The following is a 23,784-nucleotide window of genomic DNA, read 5'->3' as shown; positions in this document are numbered from 1 at the left end:
TGACTAATTTCCTTAAAACAGTTGGCCCTTCATAGATTACCACACTTGTTCAGCCCTGCAAAAGATTCCAGATATCCTGAGTTCTGAGAAAAAACAGTTTGTATTGGAAGGGACAGGAGTATGCGTGTCGGCGTTGAAGAGAGAAATGAAGGCTATCTGGTTAGACTGCAGGAATAGGAGATAATAGGGGGGTCAAGTACTGCACAATTAGAAGTACTATATTCATGTTATGCCTTCCTTTATTTTAGCAACTGCATTAGCCACTTTGAAATATGGAATATCAGATACATGGATCATCAGTTTGTTCTGGATATGGCAATGTCAGTGTTCTTATCAGAAGAGATAAAGCTCTAGCTGAGTTAGGAGGAAGAAAGGAAGTGATATAAAGAAAAAGCTGGGATGTAAAAGAGAAGTAACCTCCAAAGGTTTAGTTATGTTTTAATATGCTTTCAGAATATGAGGGGGTTAGATATTACAGTGATAGGAGCCATGAAAATACCAGAGATAGATAGATCTGAATATCTTTTAGGTTTTCCCATCAGTAGTCCTAATTCCTATTAATAATCTACTAATTGTTGCAATCTTTGCCCTTAGAGACGTGACAAAGTCACTTAATTTCTTTCCAGGTTTAAAATGGTGCCATCTTGTTCTTATCTTTGGTACTTGCTTTACCTTCTGTGGTTGAAAAACTGACTATACATTGGCAGATTCTTTTTAAAGGTTCTTCTTAAGCATTCCTGTGCCAAAAAGTGATATAGGTTTGAAAAGGTTTCCCTTTCCCCTATCTACTCTCATTGTTTGTTGCTGTCACTCCTTGCATTGTGTCTAAAACTGACATTGTAAGATTCCTGGGGAAGGGACCATGTCTTTTCTGGTTGCCTGTGAAGTGCCTAGTACAATTTTTGGCACTATATAAAAAGCAACAATTCCTCCTCTGCATTGCTAACCTGCTAGTAGGAAATATAGGAATAAAGAAACCAGGGGGAAGTAGAGCTTTGCTTTTACTAGACTAAGTGAAATTATTTAGCTGCAAGTTTCAAGCTTTTGTAATGAAAGACTGGATGAGATAAGCTTTTGAGTCACATACAGCTCTTTTCCAGACCTGAGGAAGAGCTCTGTGTGGCTCAAAAGCTTTTTTCTCTCACTAACAGAAGTTGGTCCAATAAAAGATACTATCTCACCCACCTTGTCTGTGGAAAGGTCCCTATCAACTTGGGTTATGCATTTCATAAATGTTAAACCTGTTGTGGGACTAACCTAATCTGTGTATCAGTTTTATAAACAGCTCATCATGTGTTTTCATTCTCTACTCCTTTACAGATTGCATGTATTCAACTTTGTACCAAACATGTCAGTATGAGGATAGGGATATTACATGAATTTTCATGATACTGTTTTTTAAATTAGGCATAAAAATAGCATATAACATTCATGAATAGTGGTCTAATTTACAGATCAATAACTCTTAAAAGGCCTCTAAAACACTGGTATCAAGCAGGCAGTAGTTGTAGCCTGTAACAGAATCTCTTTGACTAGAGCTACTTGAAATAAAATGTTATCAACCCCTGCCCATTCAATAACACTCTCTCATTTATTTTCTTTCCTTGCCTCATTCTTTTATTTTCCTGTTATGTGAAAAGTACCCAACTCAGCCACAACAGCCTGACTGGTAACCCTATTATGTCCTAATTATACAACAAAAATATTAGAGTAATCTGAGATTATGTATATCACCTGTTCTTTCTTTTCTTTTGTATTGTGGGAGGAAGGGAAGGAAGGGTAAGGTTCAGCTGATATACTGTTATGGAAGTATTACCAAAAAGAAAGAGAATTAACCACCCCCCCCCCACCACACACACACACACACATTGATAATCTTTTACCAACCTTTCATAATGACAGAATTGTGTCTGCAGGCATGGTTCACTTCAGACAGCTGTATGGAACAGTGTTTTGCAAATCTAACGTAATACTGCAATTAGGCATTTAACATTCTGACAGTATGCCAAAAGGCAAGAATTGAATCCAGTGCACACAACTGCACAATAGGTTCCCACATACAAAAAAATCTCACAAATATATGCATATACCCACACTCCCACTTAGCATATTATCCTATAAAAATCAGCATGAAGAACATTAGGAGTATTTCTCAAGCATTGCAACTTCAGAGACTCATATATTTATCTTGCCATTAGTTAGTGACATTCATACTATGCAAAATACTTAATTTAAAAAGACCAAAATAGAAAGAGACAAATTTTTTTAAAAAAAAAAAAAGAAGTGTCTGAGTCACACAAGAGTGTGTGAAAATATACCTATATATTGATATATATAATACATACAAATACTCTATACTACTAGGGGAAGAGAAAACATACTTGCCCCTGCATTCAAACCCCTCATTTTAAAAATAAGCTATTTTTTAAAAAAAGTTCATTTAAGGAAACCTATAATCAGAAAGTTCTCAAAACTCCTTCACCTTAGAACCCTCAGACTCCTGGTGATTACTCATGTTGGGCAAAGACACTTCAAAGCTAGATGTTCTTGTATTAAAATGATGCGGGTCAGCTGAGATTGTATCACATGATGTAGAAAGAGAGTCCGTGTGAATTGTATCCTCAGAGGGGGAAAGAGTCATGATCTGTTAAAAAGAATAATAATAAATAATAATAGAACCAGTTGTGAAGCTCCTATATCACATGCCTTTTTATTATACCAAGGTGACAGCCCTGCTACAGTTAAGGTTAAGACCAGGTTTCTGGTTAAAGCTTGACTCTACATGCTCTAAAATCTACATGGTCACTCAGAATGCAAACTGAAATTTGGTGTGCCTCATGGGAGCATGGGGTTTTGTTAATGGACCAAACTTGGGGCCATTTGACCAAAGGATTTCAGGATACAGCTTCTGGAACAAAAAACAGCATTGCTAGAGTTGAGAGATTCTGTAAACCTTTTTTTGCTCACAGACAGAGATCAAACCAAGGTTCAGATCATCCTACTAAGGTGTCCAATACTCGAGGGTTATCCCAACAGACTGCATGGCACTTTGGGGTGAACTCAGATTAAAAGGTTATTTCAAAAAGATTTTTTATCTCCTGTTTAGAGCACTGCAAGCCTTGCACACTGATATGCTAAAGAAATTACACTGAGCATGTGGGGAAAGAGGATTTAACAGGATTGTTAACCTTTAAAGTTCCTGGGCAGTTCACGGGGATAAGCAATAGTCCTTGGACTCTAAGCCAGCCAGCCACTGTCAGATCAAGTCCCACCTTGGGCAGAAATTTGGAAAAGTATGGATGGATGCAGTCAGATTTTTCTTTTTAATTTGAGGGGAATATAATTCATATGTTTTGTATTAATCTTCATATGTATTCATATTTTCATAAAAAGGAGATATGTGAATGTTTGCTTACATTTCATGGGTAGAGGAATGAGTGGGGGGAATAGGAGTGAGGGGGGTTAGGACTGCATTGAGGGGAGGAGGATAAATGGGGATGGGTAGTAAGGGGGAAGAAGAGTTGGGGGGGGCTCAGGTGAGGGAGAGGGACACACGGCGTGAGTGGCAGGAGGGCTGGGGGTCTGTCCATCCCCCATTCTCCCCTTCTGTGTATGAGCCAGAATCTGGGGTGTCTGAGTCCTTCTTCCTCTCCAACTCCTCCCAGTGTGATCTGTGATCTGGAGAAGCCCTGCTGCTCCGGGTGGGGCGCTGAGAACAGGCATGCTTGGAGCATGCACTAGGGACATAGTGCTGAGGCCAGGGTGAGGAGCTGAGAACGTGTATGCTTGCTGACACATCAGAAATGCTCCAACCCTTGGGAAGAAGGAAGGGAATGCTCACTGACTGGAATGGAGCAGTTCACAGGTCTCAGAGCTATTGTTTCAGGCTGTATGCCTACCCCTGGGGTATTCTCTTTCAGCTGAAAACATCTCCTTGAGATGAATTGGCCACTTTGAAGTCTGAAAGGGAGGGGCAAGGCGATTGGGGTGTAAAAGTAGGTGGGAATCGGACAGAGTTGTTTTGGTCAGGGAGGGATATTAAGCACAAGGTATAAATGGCAGGGGAGAGAAGAGTGGTTGGGGGGCTCAGATAAGGGGGGTGAAGATTAGGCAATGTGGGAGGGGAGAAGATGGGAAGGGTTGGAGAACATGAGGGTAGCAGAGGAAATTGGTTTAATTAGATGGGAACAGGAGAGGGGATCTGGAAATATTGCAGGGACTGGTGGGGGTAGGGGTTGAGAGAGACACACCAGTATTCTCACACCAGTATTCTCTCACATGCTTAAAATTACTGTAACAACCATATAATAAAACTCTCAAGGTTTTGGGACACAGACCATGGATGAGATTTGCCTCACTGGCTCTGTTAGCAGCTACACATTTCAAAGCATGACCATTATTCCCACTCCACTATAACAAAATATATGGGAGGAGAGGGGAGGAGCACAGAGGAATCACATAGCAACTGTATACCCTTGTGGAAAGACCTCTAGGCTGGGCCTATTCTTGGCTCAGCCACTGGCCTGCTGGGTGACCTTGTGCAAGTCACTTCATCACTCTCTGCCTCAGTTTCCTCTGTGTAAATGTGGACAATGATGTAAAGTTTTCAGATCTACTGATGAAAAGCTCTATACTGAAGCATGTTTTTTGATTATTACCTAGCCACAGTAGACTTTCAGCTGCAAACCTAGGTGAGAACTACAACTGTCTTAATGACCACTAACTTCTACCAACAAACATTTCTCTTTCTGTTTAAAAAACTAGGAAATTAAATGGTAAAAAACTGTTAACACAGAGGCTTGGTCTACACTGAAAACTTACATCAGCATAGCTACATCTCTCAGGGGTATGAAAAATCCACACCCTTCAGCGATGTAATTAAGCTGACCTAACTCCTGGAGTATACAGCATTAGGTTGTTGGAAGAGTTCTTCTGTTGATCTAGGTACTGTTTCTTGGGGAGGTGTATTAATTATAGCAATAGAAGAATTCTGTCATGACCCAGGTTCATGGGAGCAGTCCTGCTCTAACCCTCCTCCTGGCAGCCTGCTGACAACTGCTTCCCTAGGATCCATGAAGCCCAGTCCCAGTTTGAGGTTCCATCCCTGAGGGCCTATTGGTGGAACCCAGAGCTGCTGATTAGCCTGCTGGCCCTCCTTAAAGAAGGAAAAGAAAGCTATCTGAACAACTGGGTCCACCCTGCCCTGGACTATGTGTCTTATGCATCTTGCTCCTGCTCCCCCAGCTTGATTTCCTGGCATCCTGACATCGCTTGACTCCTAGAATCTGATTCATGGTTCTGATCTCCAGTTTGTCTCCTTCTGATCTCCTCATATCCTGACCCAGCTGACTCTTGTCTCATGAGTGTGGACTCTGGCACTGATCACTAGTTTGGCAGCCCAAGGCCCGGCTGTGACAAACCCCTTCCATTGCTGCAGTGAATGTCTACACTGAAGTGCTACAGTGATGCAGCTGCAGTGTTGTAGCTGTGCCACCGTAGTGTTGAAATGTAGACACACCCAAAGTTAAGGCTGTTGGTGACAGCTTGTGCCCTTCCAAAACATTGAGTTAAGCAAAACTCACACTTCTGAAAACCAAGGAAAACAGGGTTCAGGTAAATGTCAACACAACCGTAACTCTTCCTCTTTGAGCGATGCCCAATACATCCATAATGCACACATTCCCACCCTGTCTTTTCAGTGTAATGGACAGGCGCTACTTGCACTTGCCCCACATTTAAGCATTAAGCCTACTCCCCCAACGGAATATCACACTTGTAAAATTTAACAACTTCATATCCTTTCACAAATTTACACTTGCACACCTGATACCATCTCAACCTATACCCCTATTATTAAATCCACAGACTGCTCTCTGATCCCATCTCACTACTGACAATACTTATCTCAAAAAGATCCTTGTGCCCTGCTGCTGACACAACATACACAACTCTGTACTGAAATGATGCAGACTGAACCTCAAGATACATATGCACTTCTTTCCTTTGATAACACACTTGGGTGGGGTGGGAGGACTCATACCTAGATATCCTCAGATCACAGTCAGAGATCTTCTAAGCTACTCCAGTTTATTCCTCCACCATTCAATACAGCTACACTTAACACAGTGAATGCAGATGGAATGCATGCAGATCATTCTCAGTGACTACTGCCAGATCTAGGTCCTGGCGGTGGTGATGGGGAAGGGGAGGGCAGAGTTAAGGTTGTTTTGATGTTTACATTATCTCTGTATTTCCTGGTTTTCCAGAAGTTTGAGTTTTGCTGTACTTGACATTCTGGAAGGTCATGAGCTACACCAGGCAACTTTATCTCTGCATTAACAAAGTTTTTTGCCATTTAATATATGAATGCAATGCAAACACTGTGTTAATGTTACCTTCCCAAGGCTGTTGATTAGTTTGTTTCAGCTGTATACTTTTCATTTTATAATCTTTCAATTTTTTATTCATATTTAAACATCCCAAAGGTGAATTTTTCAAAATCGGATGCCTCTACATTTTTTAAACATTATACATCTGAAGGATTTAACATTGGCCATTTAAGCAACATTTAAGCACTTGCTGAATAAAGTGCTACTTATCAGATCTGACACTTCCTGTGTTTAGTACTTTCATCAACATTCTTTTCCATTTTCAGTTAAAGGACAAGCGAGCCATTAGAAAGCACTCAGTTACATGACATTTGGCCTTCCAGTTGATCAGTTTGCATTTAGGCAACAGGAAATTAAAAGATCACTTTATTTAAAAAAAATCTATCTATTCTTAACAAACTGTAAATTAACTACTTACTAGATCTGAATGTTCCAATATTTGGCTTGTTGTGAGGTCCTCCTCCTCTGATGACTCATCGGAGTCCTCGTGGTTCCTTTTATTTAGGCTGGGAGTACTTCCTGAAAGCTGGCTTTCTTCCAGAAGCTGCATATCGCATTTGTCCAGACTATCTAAAGAACGTCTGCGCACTCCCCAGTTGAAATTGTCCATACTCTCACCCTGAAAACATATGCAGGCTCAACTTGTTTCCTATACTATTATATACAATTATTTTCAAAATTACTAATAATTTGTTCTAATCTAGCAGAAGAATGTTTTTGATATAAAAATATAGTACAGATCTTATATGATCACAATTTTGTTAAGCAATAAAGTAACCAGAAACGACTGAAACTTTCTAAGACTCCATCTGGACATAAGAGCAATAAAGATGGAAATAAAAGTTACATTAATATTCATTATTTTGAATACTAAGTGTTTTTCATGCTTTGCTGCTTAAAAATTTGCTTTTATAATTCCATGAGCACATATATGCATATCTCACTGTCAATGAAACAGTGACAGGTTAAATAAATATTTTAAAGCAACTTGAAAAGATCTGCCCCCCCCCGCCTCAGTGTTACTGTAAAACATTAGACTCAGTCATACAGGACATGTTCATAGTAATATTTCAATAGCAAATCACATGTTAAATATTTTAGATTCTCTGTACTACGACCATAACCACAATAATGAAATGCAAAGTTAAGGCAGATTTGAATGCAGCTCTAATTTTGCATGCACAATGCAATGGCTAAAGCAGCACAGCTTCTTAACTTTTATTCTAGGCTTATGATTGATTTTTCTTTATAAACTGGACATTTCGCCCCCCCAGAAGTAAGCTGACTAGTATGGACCAACATTTCACTTTTTAAAAAGGACAAAGTCAACTTAAAAATCAAATTTGTATCTGAATATTTTCTTCCTATTTAAGGTTCTGAGTCTATGCACACTTATGCAAATATGAGTTAAAGCACAATGGGTAAGTATTTGCAGGATTAAGACAATAGTGGCAAACACTACCTAAGATTGTTATAAATGAATAAAGTTACTGAAAAAAGTATTTCACACTATTTTTCCTATTTGTTTACTTTGTGCATTTGACAGTACTTTGTGTATAGTCAGTTTCACTAATTCCCTTCAATGGGCAAGTTAAGGCCAAGTCCTTGCAGATATTTAAGCATATGCATAATTTTACTCATATGAGTAGGCCCATTGAGGTCAAAGGGGCTCTGCACATTGCCAAGCGTCTTCCAATTTGGATCCAATTGCAGGTTTGGGGTCTTAATCATTTTCCCTCTTGCTAAAAAGACCCTTATAAAGACATCAACATAAGAAAAAAAGCTATTACAGGAAAAAGGATTAAAGGGGGGGAAAAGTAAGTACAAAATCTACTTTTAAAATGGTGCTCTACAAGAAACCAGGATTTTTAAAAATGAATCAGCTTCAAGTTAACAATTATCCTTTAAATATGAAATAATTAAATATATATTTTTTAAATTTGGCAAAAGAATCTTTGTCTTAAAATCATAAACAGGAAGAAAAAATTATATATTACACATGAAGTATATTATATTTTTATAGAGTCCCACACCCATCAAGAATATATTCCTGAGTAATATAATACATTTTCATAGGTGAAAAAGACCCAGTTGAGCATGCACCTAACTTTGGGCATATGAGCAATGCCATTGATTTTCACAAGACTTCTCACATAATTAAAATTAGACATTTGCTTAATACCTTGCTAAATCAGGGCCAAAGGCATAAGCAGCAATGAATTAAGTACAAGTTTATTTTAAAATAAGTCACTGAATTTGTGCAAAGATATATAAGCATTTTGAATCACTGCCTTTTAGTGCAAAGAACATTGGCACATAGATATTCAGAGAAAAAGCTCTGGATAACAACGATAAGCTAACCTCTCATGAACAAAGATGGAGCAAAACTTAAAATAGATGCAGAAATGAGAAAATACCTTTAGAAATATATGCTAGTCTAGCCCAGCCCACTGAAACATTTGGTAGGCTTAAGGGATATACTACAATCAACAGCAAAATGACAATGAATCCATTATGAAGCCAGACATAGCAGAATATTGTGTCTTTCATATCACATAATAGGTTGGTCGTTGGAAAAGAACAGAAATTATGTCCAACATTTAAGGAAACTTGTCTCCTTGAATTGTAAAAAATAGTTTATAATTTCAAACTATTTATTTGTGTTAAAAATTATTTTTTTCCCCAACATGAAGGCTACAGGACAACTGCACCAGTTGCTCTTCCTCCACAAGGTATCCGGTAACAAGAAATAGATGAATGTCATGCCCTTGTCTTTATGATGCCATTGAAATATCCAGCAGTTTTACTTTGCAGCTGGTGCCACAGAAATGAGGCACTAATTTATTTCCACTGCTGGTCCTCTTTGGAATCTCTCAAAGAAGAAAAGATGAAAAGAAGAAAAGAAAAATAAAATGGATGAGAGATAAAAAGAAGGGCAATATATAGTAAATGTAATCAGGAAAAACAGGGTGAGAGAAAATGGGACAAATCAAAGAAAGGAAAACAAATTATGAAGATGAAGACACTAAAAGTGAGGAGAGAGTACAAGAGAGGAGGCTTACAGGAGATGTGAGGTACACATCAAAAATATGTGGGGCCTGATCTTTCCAATGGTACATACAGATTTCAGACTGAATTCAATAACAGACTGGAGAGTGTAGACAGATTACTATTTTTGCACCAAAAAATAATTTTGTTACCACAATTAATGAAGAGGAAAGATGGTCTTGAGCGGCTATTAACTTCTCTTTTGCTGCACGTAGAAATTATCATCTACTTTCCGTAAAGCTACTTGTTACAAACACAGATTAGTTCATGTGATCATTGTGACTCCTGAACAATGGCCAGATATGACAGCATACTCTATCACTTAGCATCATATGGTAGAGGGGCAGGGGTTGAACACATTGTGTGTCCATCCTAAACGTTACCACAAACCAGACTGAAACTGGGACCTCTGTGGTTAGGGGAAAAAAATAAAATAAAAAGCAGTTCTACCAGATAGACTAGAATATATCCTCAATCAAGCCAGAAGGAATTGTGCTAAGCTTGTTGCAGATAAGAGCTTCCCTGGCAGTGTTGGCAAAACATGATTCCATTAACTTGGCACATAAATAGCAATGTATATAGATACAGTGTTGTCCTTGTAGATTAGATAAGTTTTAGTAATTTAAGATTAACACAGTATTTCCATATGCTTGTGTCCATATGCTTGTGTCTGTTTCCCAAATGGTGGGGAAGGTTCTAATGGGTTGCAGACCTAGTGAAAAGGGGAGACACTAGGAGGCATAAGGGGGTTGGAGAGCAAGCCTGTGCCATACTTATTCTGTAGTGGCGGCTTGACCCAGCTCCTGCTCTGGATGTTATGACCTGGCACATGGGGACGCAGTACCATTCATTCAAATTTGGCCTGGCTGCCTCTCTGTCATGATAGGGGTCCAGCCAGGCCAAACCTGAGAGATGCTGTGATCCCATGCATTAGGTCACAACACCCAGAATGGGGAGCCAGGCCCAATACCGTGAGACAGGAACCGCTGCTGTGGATGAATGAGGCTCTCTCGCTTTCCAAATAATATTTTCCATGATCTCTTAATAGCTTTCAGTGTCATTTCAATTTTCTACAGAAAGTTAAAGATTTAAAACTTAGGCCCCAACTCTGCAAACCACATATGTGCATCCTTAACTTTACTCACATTAGTCCCATTGACTTCACTGGAACTACTTGTGATTAAATGTAAGCACACATATGTTTTCAGGATCAGAGCCATAAATAGTCAGTAAAACTCTGGGAAACTGTGGATTACTGAAAACTTTTCTATAAAGAGGTCACATGTACCTGTTTTCGCAGCATGCTAAGAAGAACCAATGTACCTATTAATTTCAACATGGAAGTTAAGAGTCAGTCATCAGTAGTTTAATGCTACAAAGGCAAAACACTTTTCTACATTTTAACAAGATAAATGTGACAGATTAACTAAACATATTTCCTGTTTTTTAGTATCTGTGTACTACTTGTGTGCACAGTTACTGAAAAAGAAAAAGAGTCCAACTTTGCAACTGAAATTAGAAATGAGGGGATTTCATCTAGAATCCCCATTTTTAAAATCACAGATTCTTTGATAATGTAAAGCCACACATATTTGAAGTTAAGCCCCAAATAGTTGAATTACTTTCAACTCAATTTTTCTAGAGCTCTAAAAATATTTCTAGGGCAAAGCAGCAAGTGAAACACCACTTACATACATACATACACACACACAAACTGAAAGAAAAAAACCTACGATGTTATTCTATAATACAAATTTGCAACAATGCACACCATCTACTTGCACATCTGAATTCAAATAGCATTATCTTACCTGAAGTTCCTGGATAGCAGATATAATAGATAGAAAAACAAATAAAAATCTATTTAAAATTACTGTATTAAAGATACCATATACTTAAACATTTGCCCTACAGTAATAAATAACGCTATCAGAAAAACTTTAGCTCTGAAATGCTACTGTTAAGTAAAAAATAAAAATAAAATAAAATACGTTATTGGTTTTTAAATCTTTATTAAATACTAAACAGTCATATATTGTGATCTGTGCATAATGCACCCAGCACTGACCAGTTTATAATATAATCTTTCCAAAATAGCTGTCTCCATTTGTGCTAGTCTGAGCTTTCCAACACTGTTTTATTCATGTTTATGAACTCCAAATTTAGACTAGGTGTAAGTGGGTAAAGTTCCAATGAAGTCACTATAGTTCTCACCTCTTATGCAAGGCCTGAATTTGGCCCTTTATTTGTATTTGTTTAAAATACTGAATTGCATAATTATGTAAGGGTTCAATTACAGGAAATATATTATTGGGTTGCCTAATAATGTTGCTATAGTTAAAAATAAATATATTTTCCCATTATAATTCCCTCTTTTCAGGCATTCAAAGTTGAAAGTAATAACTCCAGTCTTGCTTAAATCTTGATATGCAAGTTCCAGATGTAGAGAAGTTTTTCAAATAGTGAAGGGTTTTTTTACATCTGTATTTTTAGTTTTACTTCATGTAAAAATAGAGATGTTGGATACTTGATCCACAAGTACCATAAAACTGACTTTTTTAAGGTTTAGGAGCAAGCTTTGTCATTAATAGTTCAATATTGGGATGGTCAAAACATATGAAAAACCACAATAGAATCCTTTCCAGGATGAACTAAACACCCTATTAAGTTTTTCCTACTTTTGTATCTGACTTTGTAATTGCTACATGTTTGGTATGGTCACTGGTTCAAGGGAAGCTACCCATGTGATTCCAGGGATGATATGGCCTTAATTCAATAACATGGACTAATCTCTTGTAGAGAGTTGGGAATGTTTATATTATCATTAATTATTTATTAATTATTATTATTATTATTATTATTATAATGAACTGTAAAATATTTGCCAAAATTTAACAATGCACAATCTGCTGAGTTTATGTTACATCCATTCCCCTCACCCTTCAATCCATATATTGACTGATTTAGGCCTCAATCCTAAAGTTAGGCACATACTTAAATCTTTGCAGGATCAGGGATTAAGACTATAAACTCTTTGGGGCAGGGACTTCACAGCACCTTGCACAATTAGGCACCAACCTGGTTCTGGATCTGTAAGCATTACTTTAGCAGTGCTACTAATAGCAATAATAACAATTTTCTAATTGGTTTGCTGGTTTGTCTACATTTCTAATCTTTGCTCTCTGGCTGAATACTGAAGGTTTTTTTTTTTTCCCATCTGATTTTAACTGCTGAAGGGAAAGAAGAAGCAACTCTCAAATCTCAATCTGTGGGTGGAATCCTGCTTTCATGATTCTCATGCCAATTTATCATCTGATAATTGATCAACTTATAATAAAATTATTTTGTATTGTAATATTTTGAATACATTTTGAAAGATGTGTTTGTAATGACTGCAGCCAGTGTTTTTTTTTCCACAAAGTTATTTGTCATAAATATTTTGTCCTTTATCATTATCTTTAACAGCTTTTGAACTCTACTTTAACAATCACAGACAAAAATTAATCTGGTAAATCTAGTGAGAACTAATTTAAAATTTTTCAGGCAAGCTATTCAGCTTAACCATGAATAGACCTTGCAGATGATTTTGCTTTCCCACTCAATGGGAACTAAATTAATGTTTGTCTCTTTCTGTCTTCCAGAAATCTGCGTGGATGGATTGTTAAATTATTGACTAATGATGCTAGGACTTCATTTCAGATAGTTCAAGAAAGAGCTGCTTTTATTTGTCAGACAGCTACATCCAGTGAGACATTAGTGCTTTCCTCCAAGAGGTCAAAGAGGGAAGTGCCATATCATACGGGTGCCTCTTTCCCCTATCATTCTACCTAATGAGGTCTGAAATTGAAATAACCGCATTTTAGAGAAAATGATTATGTAGGAAAATGCCTGTCATGAATGACAACAGTAAGGGTGAGTGAAGCCTGGTAGGGAGAGTGACCCTATAATTTCAAGAACTGAGACGTAAAATGCTATTGGAAAAGATATCTTCTGCATGGACAGCACTAGAGATAATGGCAGAATTAGCTGGGGGCCTGGAATTTTTATTTTAAAAAGCTGTAAGTGAATTTTGTGCTTACGAAAGTGAGGGCTAACACTATTGGCTTAAGAAGCCATATTACAGGCTGGCACTGTGAAAGCTTCCTCATACTACTCTGCCAATGCACCTCAATCCTTGCATGCCACCACTTTTGCATTTCCAGTTATGGCCACTTTTGAGCAGAGGCTGCCAATCCCATTAAATTGTGTGTGTGTGTGTGGGGGGGGGGGTTGTGTGGAGGTGCAGTGCCATTTAGGTTTGGCCTGGCTATCCCTGAAAGGCACTGTGACCCTGTGCACCAGGTTGCAACATTCAACGTGGGGAGCCAGGCTCAGCACTGTGGGACAGAAAATACCACTGGTGGGATGAGTGAGGGGTGCGTTCATTGTCCAACCACCCCTGGGGCTTCCTCTACTTATCTGGCTAAGGAAAGAATATGTTTCCCTGGTTTTGCACCCTTGGTTTCATGATTTCTGTGAGTCCAACTGAACGCATGAACCCACACTAACGCTACTTCTGCTCTATTCCTTCATTCTTTCTTCTATCTCTCAATTAAAAAAAGTAATCACAGGCATTATGACACCTGAGTTCACAATGGAGAAGGATGACTGCTGTAGGTAATACGGCTTGAAATGTGCAAGCAAGGGTGCTTGTCAGCTCTGCTGCACACATTTTTGTCTCGAGGCTATTAATGTTGAATCTGGGTCTCCACAGTGGTAGCAAGATGTGCTACCAGCTGAATGGTCAGGCTGGCAAAAGATCTTCATTTTAAATACTTGGAAATAGTTGACCAATTGTTTCTGAATTTTTAAATGATAGCAACATTGTTAGACATGTACAATATTGGGTATGAATTTCTTGTCCCTTCCCATTCAAGTGGAAAGGATTATTCCCAGTTGGAACAATTTTGCTCAAGGGTTAAATGGTTTAAAAACCCTAAAACAAAATAAAGAATAGAACAACCTTATCCCTCAACTGTATAATGTATATTTGATTGAAGTTCCCCCGAAACATTTGTAATTAAAGGTGAACTGACAGGCTTTACCTGCCAAGTCCTGATCTCAAGCCTCAGGGTTCTGTTTTGCTCCTGCAAGAGCCATGAAATCATTGACGCCCAAGGCAGAGCAGAAACTGCATTCTTTTAGAGTAGCAGCCGTGTTAGTCTGTATTCGCAAAAAGAAAAGGAGTACTTGCGGAACCTTAGAGACTAACAAATTTATTAGAGCATAAGCTTTCGTGAGCTACAGCTCACTTCATCGGATGCATTTGCAAATGCATCCAATGAAGTGAGCTGTAGCTCACGAAAGCTTATGCTCTAATAAATTTGTTAGTCTCTAAGGTGCCACAAGTACTCCTTTTCTTTTTGCATTCTTTTAAGTGCTCAAATGTTAGTGATTTCATCAACTGTTGCAGGAGTAACAGAATCCTGAGGGCTTGAATTCCGGTTTTGGCAAGTTATTGATGAAAGAACTGATTTTAAACTTTTTTGTTTTATAACGTAATTTCTTAAAAGCTGCAGATATATTTTGTTAACAATTTGGGATCTTCAACAACTTGTGTTTCAAAGCTTTTAATTTCACCTTAAAGTTACATATTTGTGTTGCCATTAGAACAGCAGCTTTGCCTTTCAGTAGTAATTTTGCAGTGTGTATTAAAGTGGGTTCAGACAGGAAGGGTGTGGTAGCTTGCCAATGTTAAGCCACTGTCACAACACTGTGAACATTATAATACGTTTATTGAAAATCAAATCTAGAGTCATATAGTTACATTTTTATGTTATAGAGTGAATTACTTAGTAATAAGAAGTGTTAAACTGTGTTTTAGCCAGAGATAAAACTTAAGCAAAGCCATTTCATAGAGAATATACTGTACCTCCCCATCTTCCAGTTCAACATCTAGGAAATCGAAGTCCCTAAAGACTCTGAACTGTTGTTCACTGTTTGAATCGTCCATGTTCTCTTGTTCCCTTGTTCCGTCTTCTGAAGACACCAAGCTTGTCTGGTGCTCAATCAGATCCAAATCACCACATGAAGAAAAAATTACCTACAATTCAAAAGATTGCTCTTTTGAGAAGCTTTCCCCTCTGGTTGCTTGTTAGTAAAAGCTGAATTGGTTATTCAGAAGACTGTATTTCCAGTACACACCTAATTCCTTTAGCTGATATTTTTAGAACACGCTCTTTTATTATTTATGTTGGACAGGTGCCTTGAGATTAAATCTTGTACAAAGACACAACTTCATGCTGCAGGAACATGTCCAAGAATGTAACAGCTACCTCCTAATGGCTGCAGACTGATGTTGACTAAATGTTTAGATACATTTATGGGAATGAAATTCAAAGAGCTCACTGCAGAAAGGATTGTCAAGGGGATGAGTTAATACTTTCACCAGAAAACCTCTAGTTATACATGCTTAAGCATGTGGAGAGATTAGGAAACATAACACAGACTAATTTGTGCAGCTGTAGCTTTTCCTTTCCCACTGAACAATGTCTGCAGTTTAGATGAGAACAATTCATTCTGTGGGTTCCTGTTTTGTTCAAACTGAGAACAGGTCCACAACATTATAGCAAGAGTGGCATAGTAATAATGTATCACAAAGTACTCAAGATTTTTATATTGCTTTTAAAATGTCTAAGCATTATTTTAAAGAAAATAAATCTTTATCTTTGAAATTTAAAAAAATCCCTCGATCAACCAAGAAAACTGGAATAGTCCACTATATATTCCACTGCATGAGACAATACTCATTTCCTTAAAGAGTAATGTTAGGATCATTATCTCATGGGATGACAAGGGTGCTAATCTTCATTGCTTTTTCTGTAATTGAATCTAGAAAGGAGCTAGACTGACAGTACTGGAGACGAAAATGTTCTATCCATAGAACAGGTAAAGCTTGGACAGTGATAGTGCCAGCATCCCAACAACGCTCCACGGAACTGCTTCATAGCCTGTTCTATTCTGGAAGCACAGCCTCTAAAAGTGAGAGGGACGTTTGTGTTGAGAAATGCAACATGTGCCAGATTGTGCTAACTACGATTATGGTTTTGTGACATGGAATAAATTAAAACACCTCTGAAATTCAGGGAGATGAAGTTCTTGATATTTAAAATTAAAGATACAAAAATAACAAAAGATGAAACAGACAATGCAGCAAGACTCACTGAAGGGTTTTTGCTCAGCCCCACATCTTGACCACACAGAGTAAGGACGTGTACCAGCTTTTCCTTTGTCCTTTTCTAGAAAAAAACATTTTTAATTTTAGCATCATTCTTTATCCATTCTGTTGGAAACTAGAGGGATACGTTATTAGGAAAAACTATGATCAGAGACTCACTGGTTTGATGTTAAAGGAATTTTAGAGCAAGTATACATACAGGGAAATAGATAAAAGCAGTAGCTAATATTTTTTCCATACTTAAAAAAATTTAAAAACTGGTCTATTCATTCCATTAGGCCCTAAACTAGTAAAGCACTAAAACCTGTGTAAAACTTCACTGGGACTACTCAAGATCCTGAAATAAAGCACATGCATAAGTTTTTACATCACCCCAAATCTCCAATATGCTAAACAACAGCAATAAATAAATAAATATATTTTGCACGTTTTTACTATAGCTGGCAGCTAACAAAATCCAATAGTGCAAAACAATGTCACATTCATGAGCAATGCTGCAGGCATGTTTTAATGAATAGGGGGCTCCATTACAGGAACTTAGTGGGAATTCTACCTGAGAATACTGAGGTCTTTTCCAGCTCACAGGAACGAGGACATTGGAATTAGAACCTGAGGAGGTGGAAGAAGTGCTTCGAGTGACAGCCGTTGCCCGGGGTTTACCATCTCGGCCAGCAGAACTCTGCAGCTCATCATATCGTCTCCCAATAACTGGAGTCTGAAATAACATAGAGAATAAAGCCGTATTATGTTGAATAATGTTAATGAGCTTATAAAGGCACCTGTTAGCTCACTTGTAGATGAATGTCACTCTGAAGACAGGTATGCCCAAAATTTTACCTATTTTTTGTTTTTCTGTTTATGAGCCTCATGTAAATCTTTACATGTATATTTTCCACCATATATTCTTCACAGCTTCTCTACCCCCAACAATGCCAGCACCTCAGCATTCAGGAGCAGCTTACAGTAATAAATGAGTTTACCGAACGGGCAATGGAGAAAAGCAAATTTTGTTAAATAAACTTATTTCAGCTGCAGATTTCTTACAGGCTTTTGTTACAGAGGTTTTTCTGCAGGGTGCTGAGCACTCTGGCTCCAATCCAGCAAAGCACTTATGCACATACTGAAATGTTTTGCTGGATCAGGCCAGAGTGCTCAGACAGCCAAGGACAATAAGAGTGAGAAAACCTTTATGGAAAAATACTAAAAGTACATCCTTTTGTGGTAGTGTTTCCTTTATAAACCCTGTTTCTCAGTAGCTGTTGTAAGAATAAGTCTCCAATCCTGCATACACACATGTGATTAACTTTAATCAGGTGAGTAGACCCATAAAGTTAAGTATGAACGTAAGTGTTTGCATGGTCAAAATGTCTCCTGTCAAAAGACTCCAGTCTGAAACTAGATAATATGAAAAGGAGTACTTGTGGCACCTTAGAGACTAACAAATTTATTAGAGCATAAGCTTTCGTGAGCTACAGCTCACTTCATCGGATGCATTTGGTGGAAAAAAAAAGTTTTTTTTTTTCACCAAATGCATCCAATGAAGTGAGCTGTAGCTCACGAAAGCTTATGCTCTAATAAATTTGTTAGTCTCTAAGGTGCCACAAGTACTCCTTTTCTTTTTGCGAGTACAGACTAACACGGCTGCTACTCTGAAACCTGTCATAAATAATATGGTGTTCCTTAGGTAACATATTTTTGTACATTTTTAAAAAGAAGAGTTTATTATAATTTGTATTTAAATTAATCAAGTCAACAGCTATGTTATAAAGATGTGAAATGTAACATACACAGACATATCTATCTATCTATCTATCTATCTCTATATCTATATCTCGTTATTTTCCCCAGGTTTTAAGAGTTTTTCCTTTGAATCCCATGTTTGGAAAAAATAAGTTGAAACCAAAACCAAAAAGAGAGATTGCTCACCTTGTGCAGTAACTGTAGTTCTTCGAGATAGTGTGTCCCTATGGGTGCTCAGCTTCAGGTGTGTGTCCAGCCCATGCACCTTTGATGTGAGATCTTCGTTAGCAGTGTCTGTTCAGCCCACGCATTCACTGTTGATATCCTTGTGCCCTGCATTGACACTATATCAGGCTGCGCGGGCAAACCACCCTTAGTTCCTTCTCCACTGCCAAGTCTCAGATGGAAACTCCAAAGCAGAGGGAAAAGAGGGCTGGTAGTGGAGCACCTATAGGGGGACATATCCTGAAGAACTGCAGTTACTGCAAAGGGTGAGTAACTTTCTCTTTCTTCTTCGAGTAGTGTCTCCACTTCAGGTGACTCCCAAGCAGTATCCCATCAGGGAGCTTCAAAGTCAAGTCCATTACTGAGGAAAGAATTGCATTGCCAATTGCTGCTTCAGATTTGGAGGCACTGACTAAAGCACAGTGTCTGGAGAAGAAATGTACCAAAGACTGTGTAGTAGCTGACAAGCCGTGGCGGGGGGGAGGGGAAGGAGGTCCTGGTAGAAAGCTATAATACACTCCAAAATCCATTTTAATAGCCTTTAGGTATAAACTGCAGAGCCTTTTGACCTGTCTGCAAATGAAATGTACAATCTAAGGAATGATTTAGTCCTATGTAGATAGAAGGATAATGCCTTCTGACATCTAGAATATGGAGTACAGTCTCCACGTTGGACTTGTGCAGTTTCAGAAAAAAAACCTCTCAGGTTAAGTGATCTGATTCAGATGAAATTCAGAAGACACTTTAGGAAGAAACCTGGGACTTGGCCATACGGAAACCTTATCCTTGTAGAAAAATGTGAAAGGAGGTTCTGCCATTGAGGCCCCAATCTCTCCAACTCTGTAGCTGAGGTAATAGTTACTAAGAAGATTGTTCCCATAGACAAATTTGATAAGGAGCAGATAACTATCAATTCAAAAAAATAAAAGGAGTAATTGTGGCACCTTAGAGACTAACAAATTTATTAGAGCATAAGCTTTCGTGAGCTACAGCTCACTTCATCGGACGCATTCAGTGGAAAATACAGTGGGGAGATGATTTATATACACAGAGAACATGAAACAATGAGTGTTATCATACACACTGTAAGGAGAGTGATCACTTAAGATGAGCTATTACCAGCGGGGCGGGGGGGGGGGACGATGAAGAAAACCTTATGTAGTGATAATCAAGGTGGGCCATTTCCAGCAGTTGACAAGAACGTCTGAGGAACAATGGGGGGTGGGGAAAATAACATGGGGAAATAGTTTTACTTTGTGTAATGATCCATCCACTCCCAGTCTCTATTCAAGCCTAAGTTAATTGTATCCAGTTTGCAAATTAATTCCAATTCAGCAGTCTCTCATTGGAGTCTGGTTTTGAAGTTTTTTTGTTGAAGAATAGCCACTCTGAGGTCTGTAATCGAGTGACCAGAGAGACTGAAGTGTTCTCCAACTGGTTTTTGAATGTTATAATTCTTGACGTCTGATTTGTGTCCATTTATTCTTTTACGTAGAGACGGTCCAGTTTGACTAATGTACGTGACAGAGGGGCATTGCTGGCACATGATGGCATATATCACATTGGTAGATGGGCAGGTGAATGAGCCTCTGATAGTGTGGCTGATGTGATTAGGCCCTATGATGGTGTCCGCTGAATAGACATGTGGACACAGTTGGCAACGGGCTTTGTTGCAAGGATAGGTTCCTGGGTTAGTGGTTCTGTTGTGTGGTGTGTGGTTGCTGGTGAGTATTTGCTTCAGATTGGGGGGCTGTCTGTAAGCAAGGACTGGCCTGTCTCCCAAGATCTGTGAGAGTGATGGGTCGTCCTTCAAGATAGGTTGTAGATCCTTGATGATGCGTTGGAGAGGTTTTAGTTGGGGGCTGAAGGTGATGGCTAGTGGCGTTCTGTTGTTTTCTTTGTTGGGCCTGTCCTGTAGTAGGTGACTTCTGGGTATTCTTCTGGCTCTGTCAATCTGTTTCTTCACTTCAGCAGGTGGGTATTGTAGTTGTAAGAATGCTTGATAGAGATCTTGTAGGTGTTTGTCTCTGTCTGAGGGGTTGGAGCAAATGAGGTTGTATCGTAGAGCTTGGCTGTAGACAATGGATCGTGTGGTGTGATCTGGGTGAAAGCTGGAGGCATGTAGGTAGGAATAGCGGTCAGTAGATTTCCGGTATAGGGTGGTGTTTATGTGACCATGGCTTATTAGCACTGTAGTGTGCAGGAAGTGGATCCCTTGTGTGGACTGGTCCAGGCTGAGGTTGATGGTGGGATGAAAATTGTTGAAAACTTGGAATTCCTCAAGGGCTTCTTTTCCATGGGTCCAGATGATGAAGATATCATCAATGTAGCGCAAGTAGAGTAGGGGCATTAGGGGACGAGAGCTGAGGAAGCGTTGTTCTAAGTCAGCCATAAAAATGTTGGCATACTGTGGGGCCATGCGGGTACCCATCGCAGTGCCGCTGATTTGAAGGTCTACAATGTCACAAATGTGAAATAGTTATGGGTGAGGACAAAGTCACAAAGTTCAGCCACCAGGTTTGCCGTGACATTATCAGGGATACTGTTCCTGATGGCTTGTAGTCCATCTTTGTGTGGAATGTTGGCGTAGAGGGCTTCTACATCCATAGTGGCCATAGTGTTTTCAGGAAGATCGCCGATGGACTGTAGTTTCCTCAGGAAGTCAGTGGTGTCTCAAAGATAGCTGAGAGTGCTGGTAGTGTAGGGCCTGAGGAGGGAGTCTACATAGCCAGACAATCCTGCTGTCAGGGTGCCAATGCCTGAGATGATGGGGCATCCAGGATTTCCAGTTTTATGGATCTTGGGTAGCAGATAGAATACCTCAGGTTGGGGTTCCAGGGGTGTGTCTGTGTGGATATGTTCTTGTGCTTTTTCAGGGAGTTTCTTGAGCAAATGCTGTAGTTTCTTTTGGTAACCCTCAGTGGGATCAAAGGATAATGGCTTGTAGAAAGTGGTGTTGGAGAGCTGTCTAGCAGCCTCTTGTTCATATTCCGACCTATTCATGATGACGACAGCACCTCCTTTGTCAGCCTTTTTATGATGTCAGAGTTGTTTCTGAGGCTGTGGATGGCATTGTGTTCTGCACGGCTGAGGTTATGGGGCAAGTGGTGTTGCTTTTCCACAATTTCAGCCCATGCACGTCGGCAGAAGCACTCTATGTAGAAGTCCAGTCTGTTGTTTCGACCTTCAAGAGGAGTCCACCCAGAATCCTTCTTTTTGTAGTCTTGGTAGGAAGGTCTCTATGGGTTAGTATGTTGTTCAGAGGTGTATGGGAAATATTCCTTGAGTCGGAGACGTCGAAAGTAGGATTCTAGGTCACCACAGAACTGTATCATGTTCATGGGTGTGGAGGGGCAGAAGGAGAGGCCCTGAGATAGGAAAAATTGTTCTGCTGGGCTAAGAGTATAGTTGGATAGATTAACAATATTGCTGGGTGGGTTAAGGGAACCACTGTTGTGGCCCCTTGTGGCATGTAGTAGTTTAGATAGTTTAGTGTCCTTTTTCTTTTGTAAAGAAGCAAAGTGTGTGTTGTAAATGGCTTGTCTAGTTTTTGTAAAGTCCAGCCACGAGGAAGTTTGTGTGGAAGGTTGGTTTTTTTATGAGAGTATCCAGTTTTGAGAGCTCATTCTTAATCTTTCCCTGTTTGCTATAGAGGTGATCAGGTGGTTCCGCAGTTTCTTTGAGAGTGTGTGGCACAAGCTGTCAGCATAGTCTGTGTGGTATGTAAATTGTAATGTATTTTTTATCTTCAGTCCTTTTGGTATGATGTCCATCTGTTTGCATTTGGAAAGGAAGATGGTGTCTGTCTGTCTGTATCTGTACGAGTTTTTTCATGAAGTTGATAGATTTCCACTCCATACGGCTAAATTCACAGCCTTGCATAATGACAGGTTTCAGAGTAGCAGCTGTGTTAGTCTGTGTTCACAAAAAGAAAAGGAGTACTTGTGGCACCTTAGAGACTAACAAATTTATTTGAGCATAAGCTTTCGTGAGCTACAGTTCACTTCATCGGATGCATTCAGTGGAAAATACAGTGGGGAGATGATTTATATACACAGAGAACATGAAACAATGGGTGTTATCATACACACTGAAAGAGAGTGATCACTTAAGATGAGCTATTACCAGCGGGGTGGGGGGGGGATGAAGAAAACCTTTTGTAGTGATAATCAAGGTGGGACATTTCCAGCAGTTGACAAGAACGTCTGAGGAACAGTGGGGGGTGGAGGGGAAATAACATGGGGAAATAGTTTTACTTTGTGTAATGACTCATCCACTCCCAGTCTGTATTCAAGTCTAAGTTAATTGTATCCAGTTTGCAAATTAATTCCAATTCAGCAGTCTCTCATTGGAGTCTATGTTTGAAGTTTTTTTGTTGAAGAATAGCCACTCTTAGGTCTGTAATTGAGTGACCAGAGAGATCGAAGTGTTCTCCGACTCGTTTTTGAATGTTATAATTCTTGATGTCTGACTTGTGTCCACAAGATCTCTTTCAAATATTCTTACAACTACAATACCCACCTGCTGAAGTGAAGAAACAGACTGACAGAACCAGAAGAGTACCCAGAAGTCACCTACTACAGGACAGACCCAACAAAGAAAATAACAGAACGTCACTAGCCATCACCTTCAGCCCCCAACTAAAACCTCTCCAACTCATCATCAAGGATCTACAACCTATCCTGAAGGATGACCCATCACTCTCACAGATCTTGGGAGACAGGCCAGTGCTTGCTTACAGACAGCCCCCCAATCTGAAGCAAATATTCACCAGCAACCATATACCACACAACAGAACCACTAACTCAGGAACCTATCCTTGCAACAAAGCCCGTTGCCAACTGTGTCCACATACCTATTCAGGGGACACCATCATAGGGCCTAATCACATCAGCCACACTATCAGAGGCTCATTCACCTGCCCATCTACCAATGTGATATATGCCATCATGTGCCAGCAATGCCCCTCTGCCATGTACATTGGTCAAACTGGACAGTCTCTACGTAAAAGAATAAATGGACACAAATCAGACGTCAAGAATTATAACATTCAAAAACCAGTCGGAGAACACTTCAATCTCTCTGGTCACTTGATTACAGACCTAAGAGTGGCTATTCTTCAACAAAAAAACTTCAAAACCAGACTCCAATGAGAGACTGCTGAAT

At 39.2% G+C, this 23,784-nt stretch overlaps 1 protein-coding gene across 7 annotated transcripts in view; it reads right to left on the bottom strand.

The window, feature by feature from the left end:
* FRY (FRY microtubule binding protein) overlaps window positions 1–23,784 on the bottom strand; it is a 374,481-nt gene that overhangs the window by 36,734 nt on the left and 313,963 nt on the right. For 5 of the 7 annotated variants that reach the window (XM_038411093.2, XM_043504385.1, XM_043504383.1 and 2 more), the window contains exons 49-54: window positions 17,207–17,368; window positions 16,640–16,714; window positions 15,349–15,519; window positions 11,249–11,257; window positions 6,808–7,008; window positions 2,483–2,644 (exon numbers count right to left, since the gene is read on the bottom strand). In XM_038411093.2, the coding sequence (XP_038267021.1) occupies window positions 2,483–2,644; window positions 6,808–7,008; window positions 11,249–11,257; window positions 15,349–15,519; window positions 16,640–16,714; window positions 17,207–17,368 (780 nt within the window). The remainder of the gene's footprint in view (window positions 1–2,482; window positions 2,645–6,807; window positions 7,009–11,248; window positions 11,258–15,348; window positions 15,520–16,639; window positions 16,715–17,206; window positions 17,369–23,784) is intronic. The other 2 variants (XM_038411068.2, XM_038411086.2) reach the window with 1 other exon arrangement.

The sequence above is a fragment of the Dermochelys coriacea genome, chromosome 1 (genome assembly GCF_009764565.3).
Source record: "Dermochelys coriacea isolate rDerCor1 chromosome 1, rDerCor1.pri.v4, whole genome shotgun sequence".
NCBI classification, from domain to species: Eukaryota; Metazoa; Chordata; order Testudines; family Dermochelyidae; genus Dermochelys; species Dermochelys coriacea.
Note: the sequence above shows the minus strand (reverse complement) of the source record. Positions and strands in the feature narration are given on the sequence as shown.